The sequence below is a fragment of the Syngnathus scovelli genome, chromosome 11, assembly GCF_024217435.2.
Source record: "Syngnathus scovelli strain Florida chromosome 11, RoL_Ssco_1.2, whole genome shotgun sequence".
Taxonomy (NCBI): domain Eukaryota; kingdom Metazoa; phylum Chordata; class Actinopteri; order Syngnathiformes; family Syngnathidae; genus Syngnathus; species Syngnathus scovelli.
Window position 1 is genome coordinate 1,220,658 of NC_090857.1, and position 23,304 is coordinate 1,243,961.

General features: G+C 43.1%; 3 protein-coding genes and 1 long non-coding RNA gene across 10 annotated transcripts; 2 read left to right on the top strand and 2 right to left on the bottom strand.

Annotated features, from left to right (window-relative positions):
• Positions 1 to 332: 332 nt before the first annotated feature.
• LOC125977637 (adenosine receptor A1) lies at positions 333 to 3,700 on the bottom strand. The gene is made up of 3 exons (XM_049734422.2): positions 3,345 to 3,700; positions 891 to 2,330; positions 333 to 821 (listed from the first exon to the last, which is right to left on the bottom strand). Exons 1-2 carry the CDS (start codon positions 3,698 to 3,700, stop codon positions 1,658 to 1,660), a joined length of 1,029 nt encoding a protein of 342 aa, XP_049590379.1. The 3' UTR covers positions 333 to 821; positions 891 to 1,657.
• A 464-nt stretch (positions 3,701 to 4,164) lies between these two features.
• Positions 4,165 to 11,810, bottom strand: LOC125977635 (adenosine receptor A1). 2 transcript variants are annotated; one of them, XM_049734417.2, is made up of 2 exons: positions 10,954 to 11,810; positions 4,165 to 5,455 (listed from the first exon to the last, which is right to left on the bottom strand). In XM_049734417.2, exons 1-2 carry the CDS (start codon positions 11,373 to 11,375, stop codon positions 4,780 to 4,782), a joined length of 1,098 nt encoding a protein of 365 aa, XP_049590374.1. In that variant the 5' UTR covers positions 11,376 to 11,810; the 3' UTR covers positions 4,165 to 4,779. The 2 variants fall into 2 exon arrangements, with proteins under 2 accessions (XP_049590374.1, XP_049590375.1); XM_049734418.1 differs by lacking the exon at positions 10,954 to 11,810 and adding an exon at positions 5,791 to 6,119.
• Positions 4,957 to 6,387, top strand: LOC125977642 (uncharacterized). Its single transcript, XR_007484709.2, has 2 exons — positions 4,957 to 5,046; positions 5,146 to 6,387. It is a non-coding gene; the product is annotated as an uncharacterized lncRNA (long non-coding RNA).
• A 1,647-nt stretch (positions 11,811 to 13,457) lies between the features above and the next one.
• Positions 13,458 to 23,163, top strand: tulp1a (TUB like protein 1a). 6 transcript variants are annotated; one of them, XM_049734410.2, is made up of 15 exons: positions 13,797 to 13,942; positions 14,187 to 14,518; positions 15,196 to 15,244; positions 16,998 to 17,136; positions 17,221 to 17,321; positions 17,383 to 17,518; positions 19,200 to 19,319; positions 19,442 to 19,582; positions 19,661 to 19,743; positions 20,195 to 20,359; positions 20,700 to 20,812; positions 21,039 to 21,147; positions 21,224 to 21,322; positions 21,977 to 22,148; positions 22,274 to 23,163. In XM_049734410.2, exons 2-15 carry the CDS (start codon positions 14,472 to 14,474, stop codon positions 22,405 to 22,407), a joined length of 1,608 nt encoding a protein of 535 aa, XP_049590367.1. In that variant the 5' UTR covers positions 13,797 to 13,942; positions 14,187 to 14,471; the 3' UTR covers positions 22,408 to 23,163. The 6 variants fall into 6 exon arrangements, with proteins under 6 accessions (XP_049590365.1, XP_049590366.1, XP_049590364.1 ...); XM_049734408.2 differs by having other exon boundaries at positions 13,458 to 13,942; positions 17,221 to 17,322; positions 17,387 to 17,518; positions 19,203 to 19,319; positions 19,442 to 19,743; XM_049734409.2 differs by having other exon boundaries at positions 13,474 to 13,942; positions 16,982 to 17,136; positions 19,442 to 19,743.
• Positions 23,164 to 23,304: the final 141 nt, after the last annotated feature.

Genomic DNA, 23,304 nt, shown 5'->3' on the forward strand with positions numbered 1-23,304 from the left:
CTCAGCAGTGCATTTTAATGGAGTCGGTTCACATGACCTTCAAGTTATTGAACGAAAACGCTACTATTTACAGTAATAAATTCATATCAAATATTTGAAGCATTCAAATGATATTAGACGAGGTGTATCTCAACCAGTACATATCATTCTGCACTGTTTGAGGTCAATAGGTCACACGACCTGGAAGCTACTGAGTTAAAATGCTAATATTGATTTAGTAAATTCATATGAAAACATCTCAGGGTGCATGGAGTGAAAAACAGATCGGCCGAGCTGAAAAATCCTCTTCTATCAATACTTTCTCATCACTGATTATGAAAGTACAAATTGACTCAGTTTGTGGCGTACATGTTTATTTCCCTGACATAAAATAATATATGTGACAATTTGTCTATCAGGTTGATCTATTTTCTTTCACACTTAAAACAATGCTGAAAAATTACCTGGCTGTAATTCAAAGTTCAGCCAGGTCCTCATGTTCCTCCTGGGCGAGGAGCCAATTAAAGAGGAAGCCTACGGAGTCAGACGCAAACTCGGCAATCTTCCTCACGTTGGTCACGTACCACATTTTGTACGCACACTCGCCCAGCAGCACGAGCAGAAAGACCATCAGGAAGCCAACGAAGAAGCGGTCGATGTAGTAGTTGGCCTTCTCTCTGGAGCTCCACTGCTGCCACGAACGCGCTTGCCGAACTTCGTTGTATTTGCTAAAGTGTAACAAGGCTGCATCAGCTTCATCCACGTCAGACTGGGGAGCCTCCGCGTCCCCGGCTGCGTGCGGATCTGCCATTGCGCAGCCCTTGAATGAGGAACCTTCTTGTCTGATGACCACAATGAAAACTTATTAAGGGAAAAACGCCCATTGGAATTTCATACAAGGATAATCCTACCTGATTAAATTAACCCTGGACGATGTGAGAAAGGGAAGATTTTTAGCCTCTGTTGTGTGAGAGGTGCGTTGCAGAAGTAAGAAATGTGAGGCACCTGGCTTTGCTAAGATGAAGGCTTGCGGATTAGGACACACTCAGCAATTTTGAAATCCCTCATCAAGGATGAAGCTGGCAGATGGTGAGACTATAAGCAGCTGCGTCATTGTGAGGGAGGGTTATGTTCGGAGAAACAAATTGACTCAATCGTATGAAAATGGTTGGCAAGAGTGCTGTCCAGAACTTACTTTACGGTTTCCAATAAAGCCTCAAAGAAGGACATTGGGTTTTGAATTAAATGTAAGGGAATTTAATTAGGAATTCAGTTTCGAATCAAGAAATGTAGCCAGGCCATTTGGTCTTTTTCTAAAATAAAGGCAAATGAGCTATGACTTAATATGAAAAACAGTTGTTGTTAACTTACTGAACACATTGGCTTGCACCTGTAGACTGCATTTCTTAAGCACTGAAATGAGCAGAAACAATATAAATAAATAAATAAGACATATAGGAAATCAAACCTGACAAATCCAAAATGAAAGCAGTTTTGAATTTAATTGGTTTTTGCAGACTAAAAATTGCATTCTGAGGCCTTATCGATCCAATCCAATCGTTCCGCTGTACCCCAAACTTGGGCTCATCGACCAGCCTCGAATTTCTGGATCCCCATTTTGAGAACCCGCTGCTCTAATGTGTCACTTAGAAGGTCCGCATGGAAAGCTACGAACGCTTCACTTGGCGTCGTCGACACGCTGCAGACCTTGTGGCAAGGCCGCGTCCACTTTCTCGGCGAGTGGCGGCATGCTGTTGGGATACGGGCTTGCCCTCGCGCCGCCACAGCATGCCCCGCAGCCCCGCACCACCTCCAGCAGCGTAACGCGGAAGCGCTTGATCCGGAAGGCGTACACCATCGGGTTGAGCGCCGAGTTGACGTGCGACATGAAGATACCCGCGTACACCAGCATCTTAGGCGTGGCGCGGCCCGGGTGGAAGAAGTCCAGGCAATTGATGATGTGAAGAGGCAGCCAGCACACTGCGAAGAGCAACACCACCAAAGCCAGGGACTTGGCCAGCTTCAGCTCCTTGCGGTAGTAGCGCTCGCCGTCCGACGTGGCCTCGGCCCGCCGGTTCAGCTGCCGGCGGATGACGCGGAAGATCTCGGCGTAGAGTGCGATCATGACGGCCAGGGGCACCACCACCCAGCCGAAGAAGTTGAAGTAGACCATGTAGTCCATCCTCATGACGGCGGTGAACTCGCACACCATGTAGTCGGATCCGCTCAGGTTGCCCAAGACCTGGCGGTTGTTCCAGCCCACCATGGGCACCAGGCCAGCGAGGAAGGAGACCAGCCAGCACAGGCAGACAGCCACATATGCACGCCGCTGCGTCACAATGCTGCTGTACCTTTTGAAAATCACCGTCCGGAAACAATAAAAGCATCAAGTGAGATATGGGCAATGGAAAAAGACAGCTGCTGCCTTTTTACAGACTCTTGCGTAAGTCACTTATTTGGGCAGACATTTTAATTTTGCTGAAAGCCTGCGATGTACAGTGCATTGATCGCCAAAGGATATACGGTGCTATGAAAGACGTAAACAACAACGGGAGTCAACCTCACGGCGATTGAACGGCTTAGCGGAATGAGCTGATGTCTGCTTTTGTGTCAACAATAATAAGACATTTTTATTTGGGAGTGCCTTTGGAGACCCTCTAAGACACTGTACACCAATAAAAATCAACGCGGGATTATATAGAAGAAAATGAAATACAATGCAGTGCACTTAGAGTGGGGTTAGGGTGATCTTAAAATGCCGTGTTTTGAGTTTGCATTTGAAAGTGGTCAAAGAAACCCAGTTGAGGTGCTGAGGTGGTTCTAGAGGTGGAGAGAAGAGCCATTCAAGGCCTCAATAGAGCTGTGTAAAATTGTGAAAAAGGCAGCACTTAGATTAAGGAGGATGAGGGTGGAAAGTGAAGTGGAGTCCGCTGCAACGAAGAGATCAGAAGTCATTTTTAATAGGGCTGTTTCAGTCCCGTGGGGGAGGAGGCCAAAACTAGACTGAAAAGCCTCGTAAAGGCTGTTGTTTGTTAAATGAGAGTGGACGACTACATTTCTTTGGACTTTAAAGATGAGGATGATGTCAAATATTCTGCCAAAGCAAATGAATTTAATGCGGCCGAAAAGAAAATAACAAGCGAGCTGTACAACCATTGTCGGAAATCAAACAGCAAAAACGCGAAAGCAGGTTTTAAGTTTTTCATATTACTGCATGAAGAAAGTGTAGAGTTGCAAATTACTATTTCAAGATGGGCTAAGCGTTTCACGTTGGATGGTTTCAAATTGGAATGATAGTTTCAGACAAGACAGTGCTACGGTTTCAACACAGGACAAACATGGGCATGTTTTTTTTTTTTCTTCACCTGGTTGGTATTTTGACCCTCAAGTAGCGGTCGACGGCGATGGCGAGCAGCGACAAGATCGAACCCTGAGTGATGATCACCAGCAGGCAGGACAGGAAGAGGCACGTGTAGAACTGCGTACTGATACCCAGACTGATGGTGACGGCCAGCGGGATCACCAGCACGCCCACAGCGATGTCAGCCACCGCCAGGGACACGATGAAACAGAAAGTGGTGTTCCGCAGGGCCGGGTTCACGCACACCACCAGCACCACCAGCACGTTGCCCACCACCGATGCCAGGGCGATGATCGCCTCCACCGAAACGTACACCGTGTCCACGTTCCCCCGTACCTTCACCCCAGGAAAGGATGACATGGTTCACCCTTATGGATGCAAATGGGACCAACTACTGCCTTCCACTTTTCTACCGTCCATCGTGTTCTTCCTGAGATGTTGGAGATGCCAAATGCAGGCTGCACAGTTTCTGCAGAGTATCACAAGTCTTGCAATCTCTCTCTCTCTCTCTCTCTCTCTCTCTCTCTCTCTCTCTCTCTCTCTCTCTCTCTCTCTCTCTCTCTCTCTCTCTCTCTCTCTCTCTCTCTCTCTCTCTCTCTCTCCCTTTCTGTTTCTCCCTCTATTATGTGAATGCAAGCCAGTGATTCAGGGGAGAGATGTTGCTTTCTGCAATAGTGGTTAGAAGTCTGTGTGTGTGTGTGTGTGTGTGTGTGTGCACGTGCGTGTGTGTGTGTGTGCGTGCGTGCGTGCGTGCGTGCGTGTGTGTGTGTGTTTTAGAGGGATGTGGTCTCAGTGTAATTGCAGGAAGGATGCTTTTTGGCAAGCCTTTTTGAATATATCTTTAATTGGTAGATGGATGCATTAGTGCTGATTGCAGCGAGCGTACACATCACGATAAGAAAGTGAGGGAACATGGAGAAATGTATTTTCATCTTAAAGAAATATATATTTTTGACTCAGCTAGTGATACTTTGATGGATACATGGTAAAGAAGTTGCTAAAAGTTAACAGCTGATTGGTTGTTAACTCAGCCTAAGCAACAGGGAGTGAGATCTTTGTGGTTGGGTATTTTTTTTTCTATTCTATTCGGTTATATTGAAATATATTAGATTATATATAGTTGTCTAAAGATGTTAAAAGAAATGATGTTTTAACATGAAAGTTTGGCTTCCACCCTCAGCATCACAAGAATTTTTCACAAAGTACCACACAATGATGCAGTTCTACTCCGCGCACATTGAGGAGGACTCAAAACCAACTTATCCTAATGGAATGGGTGAGTATGCAAATAAACGCGTTGCATATCAAGCACTCTAAAAAACCACCAGATGGCGGAATAGCTGTAGCTTTAACTTTCAACAGCCTTCATGATACCACAGCTTTAAACCCGTTGTCATTATTTGTTGCCCCATTTCATCTCTATGCATGCGTTTAAAAAGTCATTTTTCCACAAGATAACTAATTTTGGCATGAAGTTGCACATTGTTGTCCATACTGATGCTACTTTGGTTGTTGTCTGTGGTCTGGCTGGACTGAGAGCCTTGAAGCTCGTCCTTGCATGCGAGGTATCTCCTCCAGATCGTCAGGTAAGCCGTCCTGATCTTGCGTATCTTAAGGGCATACACCACCGGGTTCACGGCAGAGTTGGCGTGAGACAACACGATACCCACGTGGAAAGCGCTCACCGGCACCGAGGCTATTTCAAAGTAGGCAATGCAGTTCAGCACATGCAGCGGAATCCAAGAGAGGGCAAAGAGGGCCAGGACCAGGACAAGAGAACCCGCCAACTGCCTCTCTTTCTTCAGGTAGATGTGAGATTTGGCCTGGACACCGTTGCCCGGCTTTTCTCTGAGGCTGCCGCGAATGACGCAGAAGATGTAGCCGTACAGCGCCGACATGACCAACAGCGGAGTCAGGATGCAGAGGAAGAAGTTGAAATACACCAGGTAGGACATGGGAATCACAGCGATGAACTGGCAGGTGAAGGTGGAGTTGGGGGAAGTCACGTCTTGGTTGTGCCAGCCGAGCATGGGCGCAAAACTCAGAGGCAGAGCGATAAGCCAACACGCAGCGACGGCACACCATGAATGTCTTTGCGTGACCGTCCTTTTATACCTGGAAACGAAACAGAATGGATGTTTCATCAGGTTGCTTGGAGCATTGTGAAACCTTGTCATCTTGGCGTGTGTTGTCACAAATCACCCGATGAATGATTTTTTCCTTGCCACTCGTGCCGTAAGGTACTGCGAATAAGATTTTTTTTCTTTTAGAACAATCGGGGATCACAATATAGCCAAAGCTAGCGTGATTGATTGCAGACAGACAGACTCCTAAAGAAATATGATTATTAACGGGCTACCGTTCTTTTTTAAATGTGTGTGTAATTTTCCTGTCATTTGGCTCAATGAAGCAAGCCAAATATTCAAAACAGCTGTCAGTATGACGCTTACCTGCGCGGGACGTACACCCGGAGAAAGCGGTCCAGCGAAATAGCCAGGAGGGATAAAATGGACACCAGGGTCAACAGGATGACCACACAGCTGATGAAGAGGCAGGCGCCAAAGGACGTGCTCACCCTGCCGTCCACCAGCACGGCCAGCGGGATGGCCACGAGGCCCACCGCGCAGTCAGCCGCCGCCAGCGACAGGATCAGACAGAAGGTGGCCTGCCCGACACTTTGGGTTGTCTGCACAGCCACGATGACCAGGGCGTTTCCCACAACGCAGCAGATGGCTATGAGCACCTCCAACGAGGCGTAGACCACCTCGCCCGTGTGCATCCTATCTTCTCTGTGGCTCTGACACAATGTATCTCATCCTTGAATTTGTTTGCGGAAGTCGTGTGCTTCTTTCTATTCCTCTTAAGACTGACACTTTTGCAGCGTCAGGAAGCAGCTCTTGGTTTGTTTCTTCTAATGAGTGCTGTGCACGAGCAAATGTCAGCAGACGGAATGGTCATTTGTCCCAACGCTGTTTTCCACACAGTGTTGTTTGTCTTGCGTGATTCATTTTAGGAAAACCCACATATATATGGATATATGAAATCAACCACAACATCAAGAAAAAAAGCCTCAAGTTCCGCTTGTGTGTAGGTTCTACTTTCAGATTTGATGATGCCTTTTGTTTCAGGTATACTTCTCCACAGAGCGCATCACATGCCACTGGAATTACTTTCACAATTACTCGCAGAGGTCACTTGACATGTATAGCAAACAAATGTGTCATTACTAACTACGTGCCGCCTGAATGAAAAGGAATGTTTGCCTTATTAATATCGAGGAGGACAAAAATGTAGGTGTACAATTAAATGCAGCTTTATTTATACGGCGCATTTCATATACAACATGACTCAATGTTAAAAGTACATTTCAAAACACTGACAAAGCTTAATGAAATTACTAAAAGGTATGTGTGGGGGGGGATTTTTTTTAAACCTGGATTAAATCAGAAGAAAGCTTTATTCCTCATACACATACTGACAAACAAAACGGAGCCACATTGGGTTGATAGCCAACTGTTCTTTATTTCAAATCTAAACAAAATGGTTGAACATCAATATTATTCGCAAAAGCATGCCGATGACGCTCATAAAGACCCCACAAGGACGATAAGCTTCTCTTTGTGCCCCTCAAGGAAGGTAATAGAGTGTATAGTTATCACCTCTTGGGGCGGCTGGCAGCATCCCACAAACTATACAACCTACTACCTCATCTCGCTAGGCTCCACTCACCATTAAGTGCAAATGGGCTCACTTTGCGCTATTTTTGTCCACCTTGTCGGCGGCGAGCGAGCTGTCTCACGGGCAAAGACAGTAGATTGTATAGTTATCTCAGAGGGGACACAAACCCCACAACTATTCAATCTACTACCTCAGCCCAAAGGACAGAAGAAAGGCAAGGCAAGGCAAGGCAGAAGATCATTTGTTCATCTATGGCACAAGAAAAGAGCACATTTAGTTCCGTTGATGATGTTTGTGGATGCCCCTTGAAAATTGCCTGTAGATGCAAAGCACTACTTTTGTCTAAATGAAGCTCCTCAACTCACTTCAACATTGTTCCTTGGCGATAATACGGGAGCACATTCTCAAATGAATCTCCTCGAATCAATTTATTGGTAGAAGGTGCCAAAAGCAAGCAATATCTTTATATAGTATGCTAATTGCATAGACACAGTCAATTTTCTCATTTGAATGCCTCGAAAGAATGAACATTGTTGAAAAAATGAAGGGAAAACTTACAGCTCACATACTTCAGTTGTCTCCTTTTCAAATGACAAATAAAACAGCACTAGGATTTAGTATATCAACTATAAGAATCTAAATTGAAATTGTCCTATTGATAACAAAATCAGTATGATATTAGTTTCATACATACATTGACAGTATTTTGCCATATTTTGGATCCAATTTGGTCAGTGTCGAGTGTTTGGATGTGCTTGCAATTAGCCTTTGCTGGGCTGTGGACTCTTTGCATAAATTAGCATGTGAACGACAGTGGCTGAAAAGCGTCTGGGCTCTTCATTATGGTCCCTGATTCCACTTTGGCCCGATTCATGGCGACGGTGATTGAAATGTTTTGGCGGCGGTAGGATGTGCTCCTTGTCGCAGGGGCCGCCACAAGGTCATGAGAGAGCGGGACGCCACCAATGAGTCATTGGATTCATTCAGGTAAAAACAAAGCTGGATGATTGACGACAAAGAAACAAAGCTGCTCGCCTCCTGAGGTTCTCAGTTGGGGAGCTGACTCAATCAAGAGGCCCTTGTCGACAAACAATCATTTATTTCTCATGTTCTTATTCCGCTTGTCCACGTTTGGTTGGATTTAATGAAATTGAGATGTTCATCAAAAGTCCCAGTTGCTGAGAAATATAGATGCTCCTTGTTTTTGGTTGGACGTAAACCTTTGCAGACCAGATGATGACTTTCCCTGAACAAGTGTCAGCTTGAGACATTACAAGGAGCATCTGGCATCCTTATTGGCTCTTGTACCGCCTTTTATTTCGCCTCATTGACATGCAGTTTGGCATGCGGACAACGTACCGCTTTCTTGGCACTAAACCACCTCATGAGAACCACGAAAACAACACCGAGCCCACCCTTACCAGCATCTTCTTCCTCCAGGCTTGAGCACAGAACTTTAAGAGCGCCATCGCTGAGTGAATTTTCTCGGTGGGATGGCTCTCTCTCTATCTCTCGCTCTCTTTTGTGTCTATACAAGCAATTCCTTGCCTTCTATTGCCTCATTCTTCTTCGTTCTAGCGCACACTGCCGATTGCAGAAATTGCCAGGGGGACATTTAAGAGGTGAAAATGTGTATAAAGAATTTGAATACATGGAGAAAAGAACAAGGAGTGAATATGTTTCATGGGATTTAATTTAATTGTGGTGATAGACTCACCGGAAACCTGCTGAGACAAATGTGCAGACAGTAATGGAACATCTGGACCATCCAGATGTTAATCTCAAGATCGATTTCACATGGATAGTGCACAAACAGGAATACACACAGGCACATGCACACACACACACACACTGAAAACATCCCCCCCCCCCTTCCCCACCCACGCAGTTTCTTCATTTGGTAATTGGCTGCTTCATTGCTGCAACTGTTTAATGTGTGTGGAGTCTGAGAAGGCTGATCAAACGCTGTTTATAGGCCATAACTCAGCGGCGCTAACAAACAGGAAGAGCAGTGTGTGTTTATGCGTGTGTGCGTGTGTGTCTTCTGATAAAAAAAAACAAAAAGGAGACTTTGATCCCAACGGTCTCATCTTAGTAATGTGGGAATTGCAGGAGAAGAGAACCAAATTGACCGTGCTTAACGTACACACTTGCGAATGCAGGATTAAAAATTGGACCGACCCCAGGGTCAAATTGAAGAAAAAAAAGCGTGTGTGTGTGCGTGCATGTGTGTGTGATTTGCAGACACACACAAGCTGCTCCAATTTTGCATTGCTTTGCAAGCCTCTTCATGCAGCAAACCCGGATTTCTGGTTCTATCTGGATCAGGTTCATGCGGGTTTGGAAGCACAACCATTGTATTGTACACTGCTATAAACTGTTCACATGAAGTTAATTATTGTAATAACCAATCAAGGCTGCATTTTTATTTGTTTCTGGTACATACTGTCTCTACACTATACTGTTTATCGAGTATATTGTATTGAGTGCGATGGTTTAAGATTAGAAAAATACATAAACAAGAACAATTTAAGCAGCCCAAGACTACCTATTTGTTTGCTATAGGTAGTTTTTTGAATGTGCTTTGATTACACCTACTTTTATTATTTCATTTCTTGATGTACAATACAATACGACTGAAATTACACAGAGATCATAAACCTACAATAGCGTACAAACCCCCAAAAAGAAATAGATCTACAGAACTAATATTTTGCGAATTACCAGAGAAATTCATATAAAAGATTAATTAATTTATTGCCAATGTCAGCGCCTATCTAAACTAGCATCTTGGATTATTTATTAATATTATTTTGGATTTATTTGTTTTGGAATGCATGACAAAAATGATGTGCAGATTAACACTGCATGGTTCAAGTGACACATGAAGGAACAAACAACTTTTGGATGTAGGTCACGGCAGTGTAAATAGAAAAAAAACTCTATCGGATACCTCGAGTGAAATCAGGCCTCTCCGAATGTGATACATCTCGTGTATTTGCCAAATGTGGGAGCAGTGTAAATGCGCAGATGGAACATACGTCAATACCAGCTCGAAATATTCACGTCCGCTCAAACACAAATAAACAGAATAGAATTAAACACTCACTGTAAATCGAAACTGCAGCAATTAGCAGCAAATATTAGATATCGTCGAAATATGCTACATAGAGGTCTTTCCATTCTTCAATATTTTGTTGTTGTTGACAGGGGCCAGTGGATTAATGTGGTGGTTACTGTCATTTAAATCAAGGGGGGGCGGGGGGGGTATTACATGCAGTGTGTTCTTGTGCTCATGTGGCTTGTTTCGTGAATGTAAACACAAGCATATGGGATACGTGACGCTTGAAAGAGGCATTCAATTTGAATTGGGCATGTTGTAAATCTAGTCGAAGGCACCGCAAGCTCTGCTAATACTTAGTGCCAAAACTTCATCTAATGACCATTTCCACGTAAATAAAGCCACTGTTTCAGCTTTGATGGTGTGCCTTCCAAAGCTCGCCAGCTCCAAATAATCCTCGATATCAATTTCGATACAATGTAATGTGCTGAGGAATGTCGAAATGCAGATAAAAGTGAAAATATGAAATGCCTGCAGGTGAGCCTGAGGCAAATGAGGCCACGTTGTCGCAGACCTTAAAATAGGCGGGAAGGAATGGAAGATGAGAAAAGTGACCAAGCCATTGCCTTCTTCTTCTTCTTCTTCTTCTTTTCCTTCTCGCTCCTTCCAGGACGGAAAAAGTCGGAAAGTACCACAACACGGCTCCCATTGTACCCCCATGGCGGGCGGATGCCATCCCCGAGCGAGCGACTTCAAAAGGGGTCTCGGCTTAGGGCCGTGGTGTCCTCACAAAGAAGTCTCGTTTGTTTGCGGGATTACAGGATAGAGCAAGACGAGGAAAAGCAGCTTAAAAGAATCCAAAGTGACTACTTACAGGCGGGCTGGAAGCGACGCCAACCAGGTTTGACGCCGTTCCGGATGAAACCGTCCAAACGGTTTCCCGACGTGTTTGGCTGCAAACGACTTGTTCCTCGCTAAGCCTTTTGTCAGCACTTGGCATCCTTCCCAGGTAGTCCATGCCTGGAGGATCCCATTCTTGGCTGCTCGTCTTTTTAGTCGTCCTGCACCTGCCTGGGAGCTTTGTTTTGTCTGAGATTTGCCACCAGAGTCAAGTGAGGACAACGGTGAACCTTTTAATCCACCATTTGCAGTCAACAAGGAGGTCCGTGATGGTACGGCGAAGAAACAAGTGTAACGCAAAGAGGGGCGTTGAAAGAGAAAACCTTTGAAGACTTGCAAGTGTGTCCACAATGTGACAGGCGATATCCAAGACAGCTCTCTCCGTGACGTCAGCATGAGAAAAATCCTCCCGTCATCCTCAAACAATTGACCTTTTTTGAACTGCAAAAAGAAGAGGAGAAAAGTAGAGGAGAAAAATCCCCCCCCCTCTCACGCAAGTCTGGTCTCTGGGTCCTTTTGCCTTCCTGCTGTCGACGGCTCGGCTTGTAAAAGTTGCACTGCAAAGGTTTGGGCCAGCCTCCGTTGGCAGCGGTTCAACAGATCACTGCTTATTTAGGAGAACCAGGGGTGACGAGGCAGCTCTCTCTCTCTCTCTCTTACTCTCCACGACTTTTTTTCCCCCTCTCATGGGGACGCCGGGAAGTGACGACTCACTCTGGAGAGACTTTGTGACAGAGCGTCGGCAGTAAAAGGAAGTACGCGCTAAAAGCTCAGCTTCCTGGCCGGGGTCGCTTTTGCGTCTGGTCTCAGGGCCTCGTTTTCGAGCTGCCCGGCTTTTGTTTTGCCGGTTAGCAATTTTACTGCAGCTGCGGATTATTGCGCAGAGGTGGGCCGTGGATTTAGTACCCGAGTCTTCAATGGGGACAAACAAATTCTTTCGAGGTTGCCTTAAAGGGGCCATGACATGCAAATTGGCATTTTGAGTTTTTGTGTAGAAATACTTCTGGAGTGCTTGCTTGATCATGAATTGTGAGATTAAACCACCAAGGGGACAACAACCAAGCTTGGTTTCTCCACTCTAAACATGATGATCTGGAGGAAGGAAGGAAGGATCCGGAGCCACTTTCAAGCAAATTTGATTGAAATCACTTGGGTGTGACCCTGCCTCATGCAAATGACAAGGCCAGATTTTCATCACCATGACGACTATGGTTGAGAATTTGCAAGCCGCATCGGTTCTGTTTCCACTCGGTGAATGTTTGAATGTGAGTGGGAATCGTTGTGATTGACTGGGGACTAATCCATTGTGCGGTCTGCCTTCAAAACAAAATCAAATCACGCTACCTTCAACAAAAAAATGCTTAGCAAATTAGGACACTTAAAAGTTTTTGTTTTAATGAAACAGCATTACAAATATTTGGGTAGATTGCACATTACAAACATACAAAAGGACAAGTGACAGTAACACTTTCTTGCTACGTTTGTTTGTTCTTCACAGAAACAGGTCAACAAGGGCGAGCATGCTCGGAATATGCTTTAATCCAACCGAACGCTATCGCTATTGTTTCAAAAACGAGAAACAGCCGCGTCACTAACATGCTGGTTCGCTACATTTGACACGCAGTTTTTGCTGGAGCATCAAAGGGAAACTTTGCCAAGCCAACCCTGATGGTCCACTGAAGACCAGATGAGACAAACAGAAACACGAGAGAACATCTGCAAGTGATGCTCAAAAACAACTTTATGCAGAAGCAGGAACTCTGCAGAGTGAAATTAACACGCTGGCGTATTGAGTTCCCAATTTTCAGGCTTTATTTTAGGTGGTTTGTGAAACTACAGTCATCAGCGGATCTGGCACTCGTAGATTGGTTTCGCGAAGCGCCTCTTGCGCTTTGTAACAGCAAAAGCTGAAATAAAGGTATTGCATAAATAATAAAAATAATAATAAAAAAACACCCATTGCGCTTTGTTACGTAAACAGCTGTTGGGAGAGCACTGTAGAAATAAATGTATTGTATAAATAATACAAATAAAAAAAAAACATTTTCCAAGTTTGTGAGTAGTCACAGTATATAATCTGGCATTTCGCAGCCAGAAGTTATTGTAGCATTTTCTTGTCGTGTCTTGTCTGGCAACGCTCTGCTGCCTGGGCATGCGTCCCATTTAAACAAAGCTCCTCTTTGGGTATATTCAGCAAACATGGATACTTCCTGTTGCGCATTTATTATTTGTCTTCACCGTCAGTGAGTTGATAATTCACCGCAAACATACAGTGTGAGCCAGGTAATACTTTCTGACCTAACTAAGTCCTTTTTCGCTGACGCCTGACCTGATTTTAAACTGATGTGTGATTCCTGTGGTTTCTTAAGATCTCGGGGGCCCTTGCCCTGCCTTCTTTGTTGCCCCCCCCCACACACACAATACAAGAAAATGATGAATCATCTGCAAGATCATTAAATTGCAGTTCTTGAACTCTATGCACCCTTCTAATTTTTTCTCGCCTACTTCCTGTTTAAAAAATGTTGTCTCTTGGACTACAGCAGCGCTCAGTGGACAAAGGACTCAATTTCACCTTCTCTTTTTTATACGAGTAAGAGATTTAGCATTGATTGTTTTGCACTGGACAGTATCAAGTGAGGGGCTCTGTGGGAACAGCATATGGAAGCTTTTCAGGTTTGATCCCCACCGCAACACACACACACTCTGGATTGTGATCAGGCTAGAGCTTGCTGATGGGCTGACCATCATTTGAATCAGGTGTGTTGTAGTAGGGCACCACCTAAAACAGGCTGGGTAGGAGCGAGCCCTTAAGGACTGGACTTGGTGACCCCTGGTCTATATAATGGCCATATATAAACGAATATCTCGGTAAATTTATCAAACTTAGCCTGAATGCCAACTGCCAAATACTTCTCTAAGTAGGAAGGAAGGAAGGAAGTCGTAAATCTTACAAGGAAGCACAGGTACATTGAATAAATGAGAGACAAGTGAGGCTAAATTTAAAATGGGTTGTTGGCTTAGGGTTGCTTCCGGTGCATTTTTTAATAATCAAATCACGATAGCTATTTCTTTATTGTAATCATCATTTCTTTATAGTTGTAAAGTGAGTTGAGGATGGTATTAAAGTGCATCATTGTTTGTGGTATAGTTTTAGCTATTGATAGAAGATTTTTGTAATTTTTATTTAATGCTTTTAATTTTTGGCAGCACCGCTTGGCCTACGCTACATGACTACATCCAAGTGTGGTAGCACGGGTCAACAGTGCTCCCTTGTGTCTCAACTGCTCAACATGCCTCACAAAACTCCCAAGAACAACCATTTTATGTAGCAAACACTACTAATGCTCTCAGATGGCGAGTGGCTGATTAATGTAATCCAGACTGAAGGGCCAGGGGAGGCAAGGGATGATGCTCTTAAAAGCCAGGTCATGTGACTGGGTGTGCATGTTTATGGTGGAGCTTCTTTAGCGGTGTCCATTTTGGCTCCTGACCATGTCGATCCAACGTCACACGGCGAGAGAGGCCTGGACCCATGACAGGTATGTTCACATTAAAAAACAGCCATACTAAATATTAATCGATACTCTGATGATTTGTTTTCCTCACTCGCACAGAAATTAAGTCTTCACAGTGTTGTTGAACTCGACTCCCGAAGAGTAGTAGGTGGTGCCCATCTGGCACACAGTGACAATTACCAATCGCCTTCAATGTCTTAGCTTGTGATCCCTACACCACTTGGGCGACATCGAGGTGGCATTATTCCAAAATGAAAGACACACAAATTTAATCTCAATTGGCCTCTGTCAGGGGGAGGCCAAAGAATAAAGGTTGCATATTCAGCATGGGATCAAAACAACCTTTTTATTTTCTACATGAGCCTATTTGACCTCAATTACATCATAGCACTTTCCAACAGAATGTGCCAAGTGGTGTTAAACCAATAAGGACCAAAGGGAAAGCTCTTCCGGAGAGCTGCCACGCAAAGCGATTTACACAAACTGCTTCAGTTTTACATAATGACCTGCTCAATAGGTGATCACATGACTAACACCTCTGTGTTCAAAATGAAAAAACAGACATTTGTTGATCATGAAATAGTGATTTCATTCATGAACAAAGGAAACTGATGATTTATACAAGATTATTTTTCCATTTATTGCTTGCTTGACTGATTAATTGATTGATTTATACACTAACTTTGAAATCCATCCAATAGTCACCTGGAGGAGCAAAGTCATGTATCATCCCGACAAGTGTCCACTAAGGTAATTAATTATTCACTTGTGCTGCATTTTCATTGCATAGTATTGGCTCATCCTTGGTTAATCGGCATCCAGTTCTTGGCCATATACAAACAAACAACCATACAGGCATCCAAGCATTTCTACCATGCTAGTTCTTATTTGGGTAAAATGGAGCAACCATTCACATTTACACTTAAGGACAATGGAGAGTCTCTATGTATGATTTAGGATTCAAAGATCAAACTTCTGAACTGTGAGGTTGACGTGCTACCCGTTACAAAAAAAAAATGGTCTCCTCCCTGGGTTCATCCTCCCCGCCGTTGGGCCTGTTTGGTCTAACCCGTTGACGTGTTTCTACACAGCAGATGGCTTCACACATAAATCCTATTAACAACTTTCTGGAGAGGCGCTGAGGCAAGGCCTGTTCTCGCTCTTTCGGTATTTCAACCGAGGAAACTGTTTTGTATTTTCTAACGTCTACCGAGAAGCTGTCAGAGGTTGCCGCAACATGTCTGCAGAAAAGGTAAAGGGGCGTTTTAGACTGCAAATGAACAGTTTCTCTGTCCATCCATAGAAAATTGAGATTACTTTAAATTACTTTCTGGCTGTGACGCAGAACACAAAGGTCACCGCCTACATGTGAAGTACTTGGATGGGAAGTATTCTGGATTTGGTGGGCGACTACAGATCTTATCTGTGTATTTTAATGATTTTTTTTTAATTAGAGTATTATTTATTCCATGAGAAATAAAAAAAAAAAAAACCAGTCAAAGTGAGAAGATTATGAATAGTTTGAAATAGCAGTCAGTGTTGGTGCAAGACCACTAGAATATTCAAACCAGAGAAATTTTGAATGGTTGTGGGTGCATGACTCTCATTTAATTTGAACTTGAATACGATTGGTCAATTCTGAACACAGCTACGTGGGTGTGCAGACTTTTTATACGCACTTCTCCCAGCTGAAACAAGTTTCCCATGATACTCTTCTCATTCACTGATGAAGGAACTGGCATGTTTACTTTTTAGTTTAGTTACATCAAGTGAGCAAGACAGCTGTTGTAATGCGGTCAAGTGTTGGATCGCACTAGGACTCGCATAAGCCTGGCACGTCTATGCAGGATGTCTCATCATCTAACAAGATTAGATCCACTGTCTCACTCTCCACTGACCTCCTTTCGTGTGATGCATGGTTTCTCACCGTGGAGATCTTTGCTTCATCGTTCACATAATGTTGTGGAGTGCGTATCGTGTGAAGCCAACCAATGATTTACTTGCATTGTGATTGAGTGTAAAACCAGTTCAAGTCATCGCTACATGATTCACTTTCCACGCTTATTTTTGAGGTCTGCATTAGGATAGAGAGACAGCTTCTCCTGTCAATCGGTGGTGACCGTATAATCACAATCACGACTTGTGGTGTTGATAATGTAACTCTTTTTTTCCCCCCCTTGTTGCATTCCTTGGTCTGGTTGTTTTATTGGTGAGTTGCTGCTACAAATACATGTGCTACTTTCATGCATATTCTTTTAGTCATGATTACAGTGGTAATTATTTTTGTGTATTCATTTTAAAATAATTAATTATTATGCATGTTATAAATTCAGTTCAAATGATATTGATATTTTATTTCAAAGCATTTTTTTATTATTATGTTTTTCATTTTTATTGGTTTCTATATTTTACTAATTGTTTTGTAGGAGGAGATTTTGGGAGGCTTGTGTTATATGAGATGTCTTGTTTTTGATACCTGTACGACAGAAAAATCGGATTAAAGAAGCCGAAGAAGAAGAAGGAGGAGGCCAACAGCACAAGCGAGGCCAAGCTGAACGGTAGCGAGACCAAGATCAAAAAAATCAAGAAAAAAAAGAATGAGGAGGCTTCTGAGGCTCCTGAGGAGAATCGCGTCTTGCAAAGTAAAGAAAGAAAAATCCTTTCTTTGGGTGAATGGGAAATGCCTTTTGATCAGTTTAATCCTTTCGCTGATGACATGCTTGCAGATGACAAAAAGGTGAAGAAGAAAAAGCTGGACAAGAATAAAGAACCGGACAAAGACAAAGAGACAAAAAAGAAAGCCAAAAGTGCCCCAAAGAAGAAGAAAGGTGAGGCACTTGTAGCTTTGAATGTGTGTTGGAGCTCAACAATTTGTCTGAACAAAATCCGCAGGATCAGTCACAGACGACGACGACGAGGAAGAGGAGGAGGAAGACACCCCAAAAAAGAAAACCAAGAAGAAAACAGCCAAAGACAGCTCACCGTCCCCAAGTGCCACCAAAGAAAAAAAATCCAAATCAAAAGGTACCTGTCAAAATAGTCCTTAACGTGACCTCACATCTGACATCTTGTTAATAGGATTTGATTGTGTAACAATGGGCGGGAAGCCACAAATGGGCAAAAACACAAATAACATGCTGCTGGCCAGATTGTGGAGAATGGATTGGACATATTTTCACTGATTACAAGCTCTGTAATTCTGCACATCTAGAGCTGAGGAGACACACTTTGTGACACTATAAATGGAGCAGAACCCGAGAGCAAGTCCGGTCCTCAAGGGCACCAATCCAGACTGCTTTAGGTGCAGCCTTACTACAACGCACCAATACATTGTGGCAAGTAGCCACTAGGTGACGCAAATATCCTCTTAAGCAGCTGCCCCGTGTGCGGGATGCTGCAAAGTTGAAATGTTTGTGGGGGATTTGCGCCACCTTGTTGATACTTGCCCGGTCATGTGACACACAAAATTAAACTTGAATCATGCGCAATGTTTCAAGATACAATCATATCTGCATGATCAGGGAGGTGCAAACCCATAAAACAAGAATTGGAAGGGGTTCAGTTTCTTCTGTCATTAATGTATACAGGGAGAGCTGCCTTCACACTAGCGTAAGGCATGGCAGGTTATTTGGTAGAAAAAAAGATGATCCAAGTCTCAACTGACAAACTGACCAAGCACACTGTGAACATATGAGCGTGAGAGTCTTGGCGTGAGCAGTGGCTGACAGCAGCTTCTACATGCATGTTCATTGTGTCAATAAACGGCTGGAAAGGCATCACAGTCGTTTCTTTAGTTGCTCCATGCCGCCGGTGGCGTCTCCTAAGCTTGTTAGCCAAATCTTGACTCGCACAAAAAAAAATCGACCTAGCGACAGATTGGTAGTGGATTTGTTGGGTGTGTTCACTGTATATATATATATTGTTGGTTTAGTCCTAGGGCTCCAAAACTAAGAACAGTTGGAAGCCACTTTTGTTTTTTTGTCTGCAGACCACCGTAGGAGTTTCACATAGCTGTCTCTGTTAACACATTCCCCCCCAATAATGTAGAAATACATCAAAGTGGCGTTTATTCATGAGTCCGAGAAGTGAAACGTCTCATCATGGTTTTACCTCATGAACATCTGCTCACCATCAATAATAATCTGTAAATTCTATCAGATGTTGACAAAGCGCTTTGTCAGCTCTTTTTCTGCCTCTTAAACGTTTTAGCTGGAGAAGGAAAGGACCGGACGTTAACTCGTTTGACAGATGTGAGCGACTCCTGCTGAAGTGCTCTTACAGGGAAAAAAAAAAAAAAAAACACCTGGAAAGAAAGCAGGATCACATGCTCAAATGTAATTCATTCTCCAAATCTGTCTTCATCTTTGTTAACCGATATTGTTAAAACTCATCCAGGATTTTAAGATCCTCAGTCAGCGTTTTCAACTCTGATGAAAACGCGCACACATGTGCACACTACATCCACTGTCATTTTCTACATTTCCCAAAAAAGATTATTCATTTTAATTTAATATTTCAGTTATGTTTTTATTAATAGTAATTTAAAAGCAACTCAGCTAGTAAAATGTTAATGACTGTATTGTCATAATGTGCTTTATGTGTCTGATTTGGCAGAGAATTGAATTGAATTTATAAATGGCATTTTCATTCAAGCCAATCAAAAGAATTGATTAAAAAAGTACGTTTTTTTCCTTTATTTCCTCAGAAGACAAGGATTGCGATGGCAAGGAGAAGAAGCCAAAGTCAAAAGAGAAGGAGAAAAAGAAGGAACCAGCGTCCCTGTTCCAGATAAACAACGACAAAGACTCTAAGAGCAAAAAGAAAGGTGATTCACAAAAACACGCCCGGTGTTTTCCTGTGATTGACAGCGGTTCCGTTTGCTGGCTGGAATAAAAGATTGAAGCGTCATTTACCCTAATTTGTGTCCTTAATTACACCCCGCCAAAGCGGCCGCCAAATCGGAAAGTGACGACAGCGAGGAGGAGCTCAAGTCGACAAAGTCCAAAAAGAAGTCTGCTGCCAGCTCTACGTCATCTTTGTTCCAAACCTCAGGAGACAAAGACAAAGAAAAGAAGACGAAGAAGAAAGGCAAGCTTGCCTCTGGCTTACGTACTTCACCTTTTCAAACAGTGGAACTCATTCAAAAATGTGCTGATTTGGTTTCAGCAAAGGCAGAAGAGAGTGATGATTCCGAGTCTGAAAAAGAAGAAAAGTCCAAAAAGAAGAAGGCCAAAGGCAAGAAGAAGAAGGTATCAACAAGATGCCAAAGTGGCCTGCCTACACACATACCGATATCCATTTTGTGTGTACTCCGGGGTCACAAACGAAATATAACAAAGATACACAATTCTTGTACAGTGGGCGATATATTTAAAGATTTTTTATCAGCCCAAAGGTAGCGCTGTAAACAAAAGTTCTAGATCTAACCTAAGAAAATTCCAAATCTGTCATCTCTCTTAAATGACCAAGATAAAAAAAAAAAGAAATCTAATATAAAGCTAGTAGCAGTGGTGGACAAATTCTGTTTTTAACAATCAAAGGTGTACTTTAACTGGTCTGGCAGTGAATGAGTTAAAGGGGACCACTCAAAATGAGCGCGACTAAATTGGGCAGTATATTGAACACATCCTCGGGGAGCTTTTCATGTTCTTTTCTGCTTTGGCTTCTAGCCCGCACTAATGAAGAATCCTTTGTGCACAGGAGAGAGCGCCATCACCTGAGATTGAGTTTGACAACTTGGAAACGTTTGTGATGGATCCGGCGCCTCAAGGCGTGACCGTCAAATGCAGAGTGACTCGAGACCAGCGGGGGATGGATAAGAGCATGTATCCTCTCTACTACCTTCATCTTGACAATGACAAGAAGGTCTGTTGGAGTACTAATACCTATATTCAAGCCATATTAGCAAAAGGTAGCGTACATAGTGGGAGCCAATGGGGGCCATATGATTCTGCAGCAAAGCACTCATTTTGTCAAAATGAAGCTCCTCAACTCAGTTCACCAGTAGGAGTTTTTCCTCATAACATTGTAACTTTGTTTTTTTACCCGTTTCCCTCCAAAGAAAAAGAATTCTCGCAAACATTTTGTACGCATCGTAATTATATTTATTTGGAGAAAATAAGTCCTGAAACGTAAAAAGAATGTATGCAAGTTTTTGAATTGGTAAAATTGGATTTTATTACTTATAGTTGACATTTCCTTGTAGACGTTTCTGTTGGCTGGCAGGAAGAGAAAGAAAAGCGCAACCTCCAATTATCTCATCTCCATTGATGCCACCGATTTGTCAAGAGGTGGTGATAACTTCATAGGAAAGCTGAGGTACCAAGGCTGAATTTATTCTGCAATAGCCCAATCCTTTGAAACAACTTAACGCACAGCTACTAATAACCTCTGGCAACAAAAGTGAGAAAATTGTGCCCAATATTTGGAATTGTTGAGCTTCTCAGGTTGCCACTGGATTCTTCTATCCTGCAGTACAAATCCAGCACAAAATCCTGATTCATTGATTCAATCTGTATTTTTTTTTTTCCCACCTGTTTTCCAGGTCAAATTTAATGGGCACCAAGTTTACTGTCTTTGACAATGCTTTGAATCCAGAAAGAGCCCTTCCGGACTTGTCAAATGCACGACAGGAGTTAGCGGCCATCATCTACGTAAGTCACGGCAAATTTTCCAAAAAGCTCCACATTCTGTTATAGTGAAATTCAAATCTCTACTGACGTAAATCAGGAGACAAATGTTTTGGGGATGAAAGGGCCCAGAAGGATGTCGGTCATCATTCCAGGCATGGACAAAGACAATGAGCGGGTTCCTCTCCGACCCAGAAACGTGAGTGTGAGCTGCATATTGACTAGCTCTAGCAAAAGACTAGACGGGTTTTGTACGGCATGAACAAAGCCATCAATAAAGGCGGGTCCTCTCAGGCGGAAGATTTGAAGTTGGCCCTACTGTAATGATCAATAGACTCCCCAAGATGGCATCTAAGCAATACTGTTATCAATGACGAGGCAGAAATGTGAACTTGCCAATATCACTGTGGCCCGCGGGTTACATGCGGCCCAGAGTGACCCAACCTTCGGTCCAGCCAACCTGAATTGCATTGCATTCAAAAGATGCAGAGGGTATCTCGGGTCACCAGATTTAAAAAACTCTACAGTGTTTGATTTCGTGGATGAACCGCTCGTGCAGCCTACCCACATTGCGAGCGCTGTTAAAAACAGGACTGGTGGCTAAATACCGGGGAAACAAAAACTTTCAACTTTGAGATGTAGTTTCACTAATGTGTATAGCCTGGCTACATGATTTAACACTTTTGACCAACTGAATTTGTAATTGAATAGTATATCAAATCCATTCATTGGCTGTATAGTGTGGATTTGTCCCATTTAGTTAGTTGGGGGACTTGTTGGTCATGGTTAGAGTGACGGGAAAAAAAAGAAAAAAAGCTACCCTTGGCTAATGATGTACATATGATTTTGTCAGGACTATGACGGCCTGTTGATACGACACCAGAATAGAAGGATGGAGAATTTGATTCAGCTTCACAATAAGACGCCTGTGTGGAACGAGGAATCGGCATCACATGTGCTCAACTTCAACGGCAGGGTCACTCAGGCTTCCATCAAAAACTTCCAGATTGTCCACAGCAAAGATTGTGAGTCCAATTGGGCTACAGTGGTGTTATTAAAATTGCTACCCCTACGTGTATCAATTGAGCACTTCATTTCAAATCATGCCCACTGCCTCGACCTAACTTTGAATGTGTATCTTGTCTTTCAGTGGACTACATTGTGATGCAGTTTGGCCGAATAGCCGACGACATTTTCACGCTGGACTACAAGTACCCCATGTGCGCAGTGCAGGCCTTTGCCATTGCGCTATCGAGCTTCGATGGGAAAATCGCCTGTGAATGAGTTCCATTTGTCGCCCCGTCTGATTTCAAACCAAGCCAGGCCTTTGGATACACTGTCAAAATGGATGCCCCCCAAAAACTGGAATATAATGAATAGTACAAATATTCCCATCCTGTAAAAATCTAAATTTGGAGCTACAGTGTATATAAAAAGTCCACACACCCCTGTTCTAATGCCAGGATAATCCTACAAAAAGATAGGAACTTAATTGGAAGTGAAGAAGAGGCACTTCAAAAGTTGGTAGGTGACATCCCATTGACAAGAGGGTGTGCACACTTGTGCAACCAGATTATCCTAGTTATTTTTTACTTCTCCTTTTGAAACTAACCAAGTAGATATCCAAACTGTAATCAAGGTTTGTTTGTTTATATTTCTTTCTATTGTTTTTCTTTGACTTCCTTCCTTCTTTGGGTATAGATGTTGGTGTCTGACTGAACAAAGTATTTTCTCTAAGTATTCTATGACAGTGTTTCCCAAATGGTGAGACAAGGCGCTTATTTTATATTGGAAAACTCTCACGCCATACCTCCAAACAGCTTAAACTAACGACGATCTCACCTCCATTTATACTCCAAAATAGACTTAGTGTGAAATCTGTTTCTGTCACTATACATGGCTAGTATAGAAGATGAAAGAAGCACTTTTTGTAAGAATCATCTTTGTTCCTTTTAAATGAAATTAGCACAGTGATTTGGAATCACCACGCCATGAAAATGTTATGTAATAAAGTATGACAAATCAATGTCCTCCACGTCACGTCACATGTGCAGTTTTATCAGTGTTGCCATGACGATAATGACTTTAAATGGGGATGAGCACACCCAAACAAGGAGCACTCCTTCACTGGGGCCATGCCCAGCAGGCTTTGTTGACGTGTTAGATTTAGTATATTAAGTT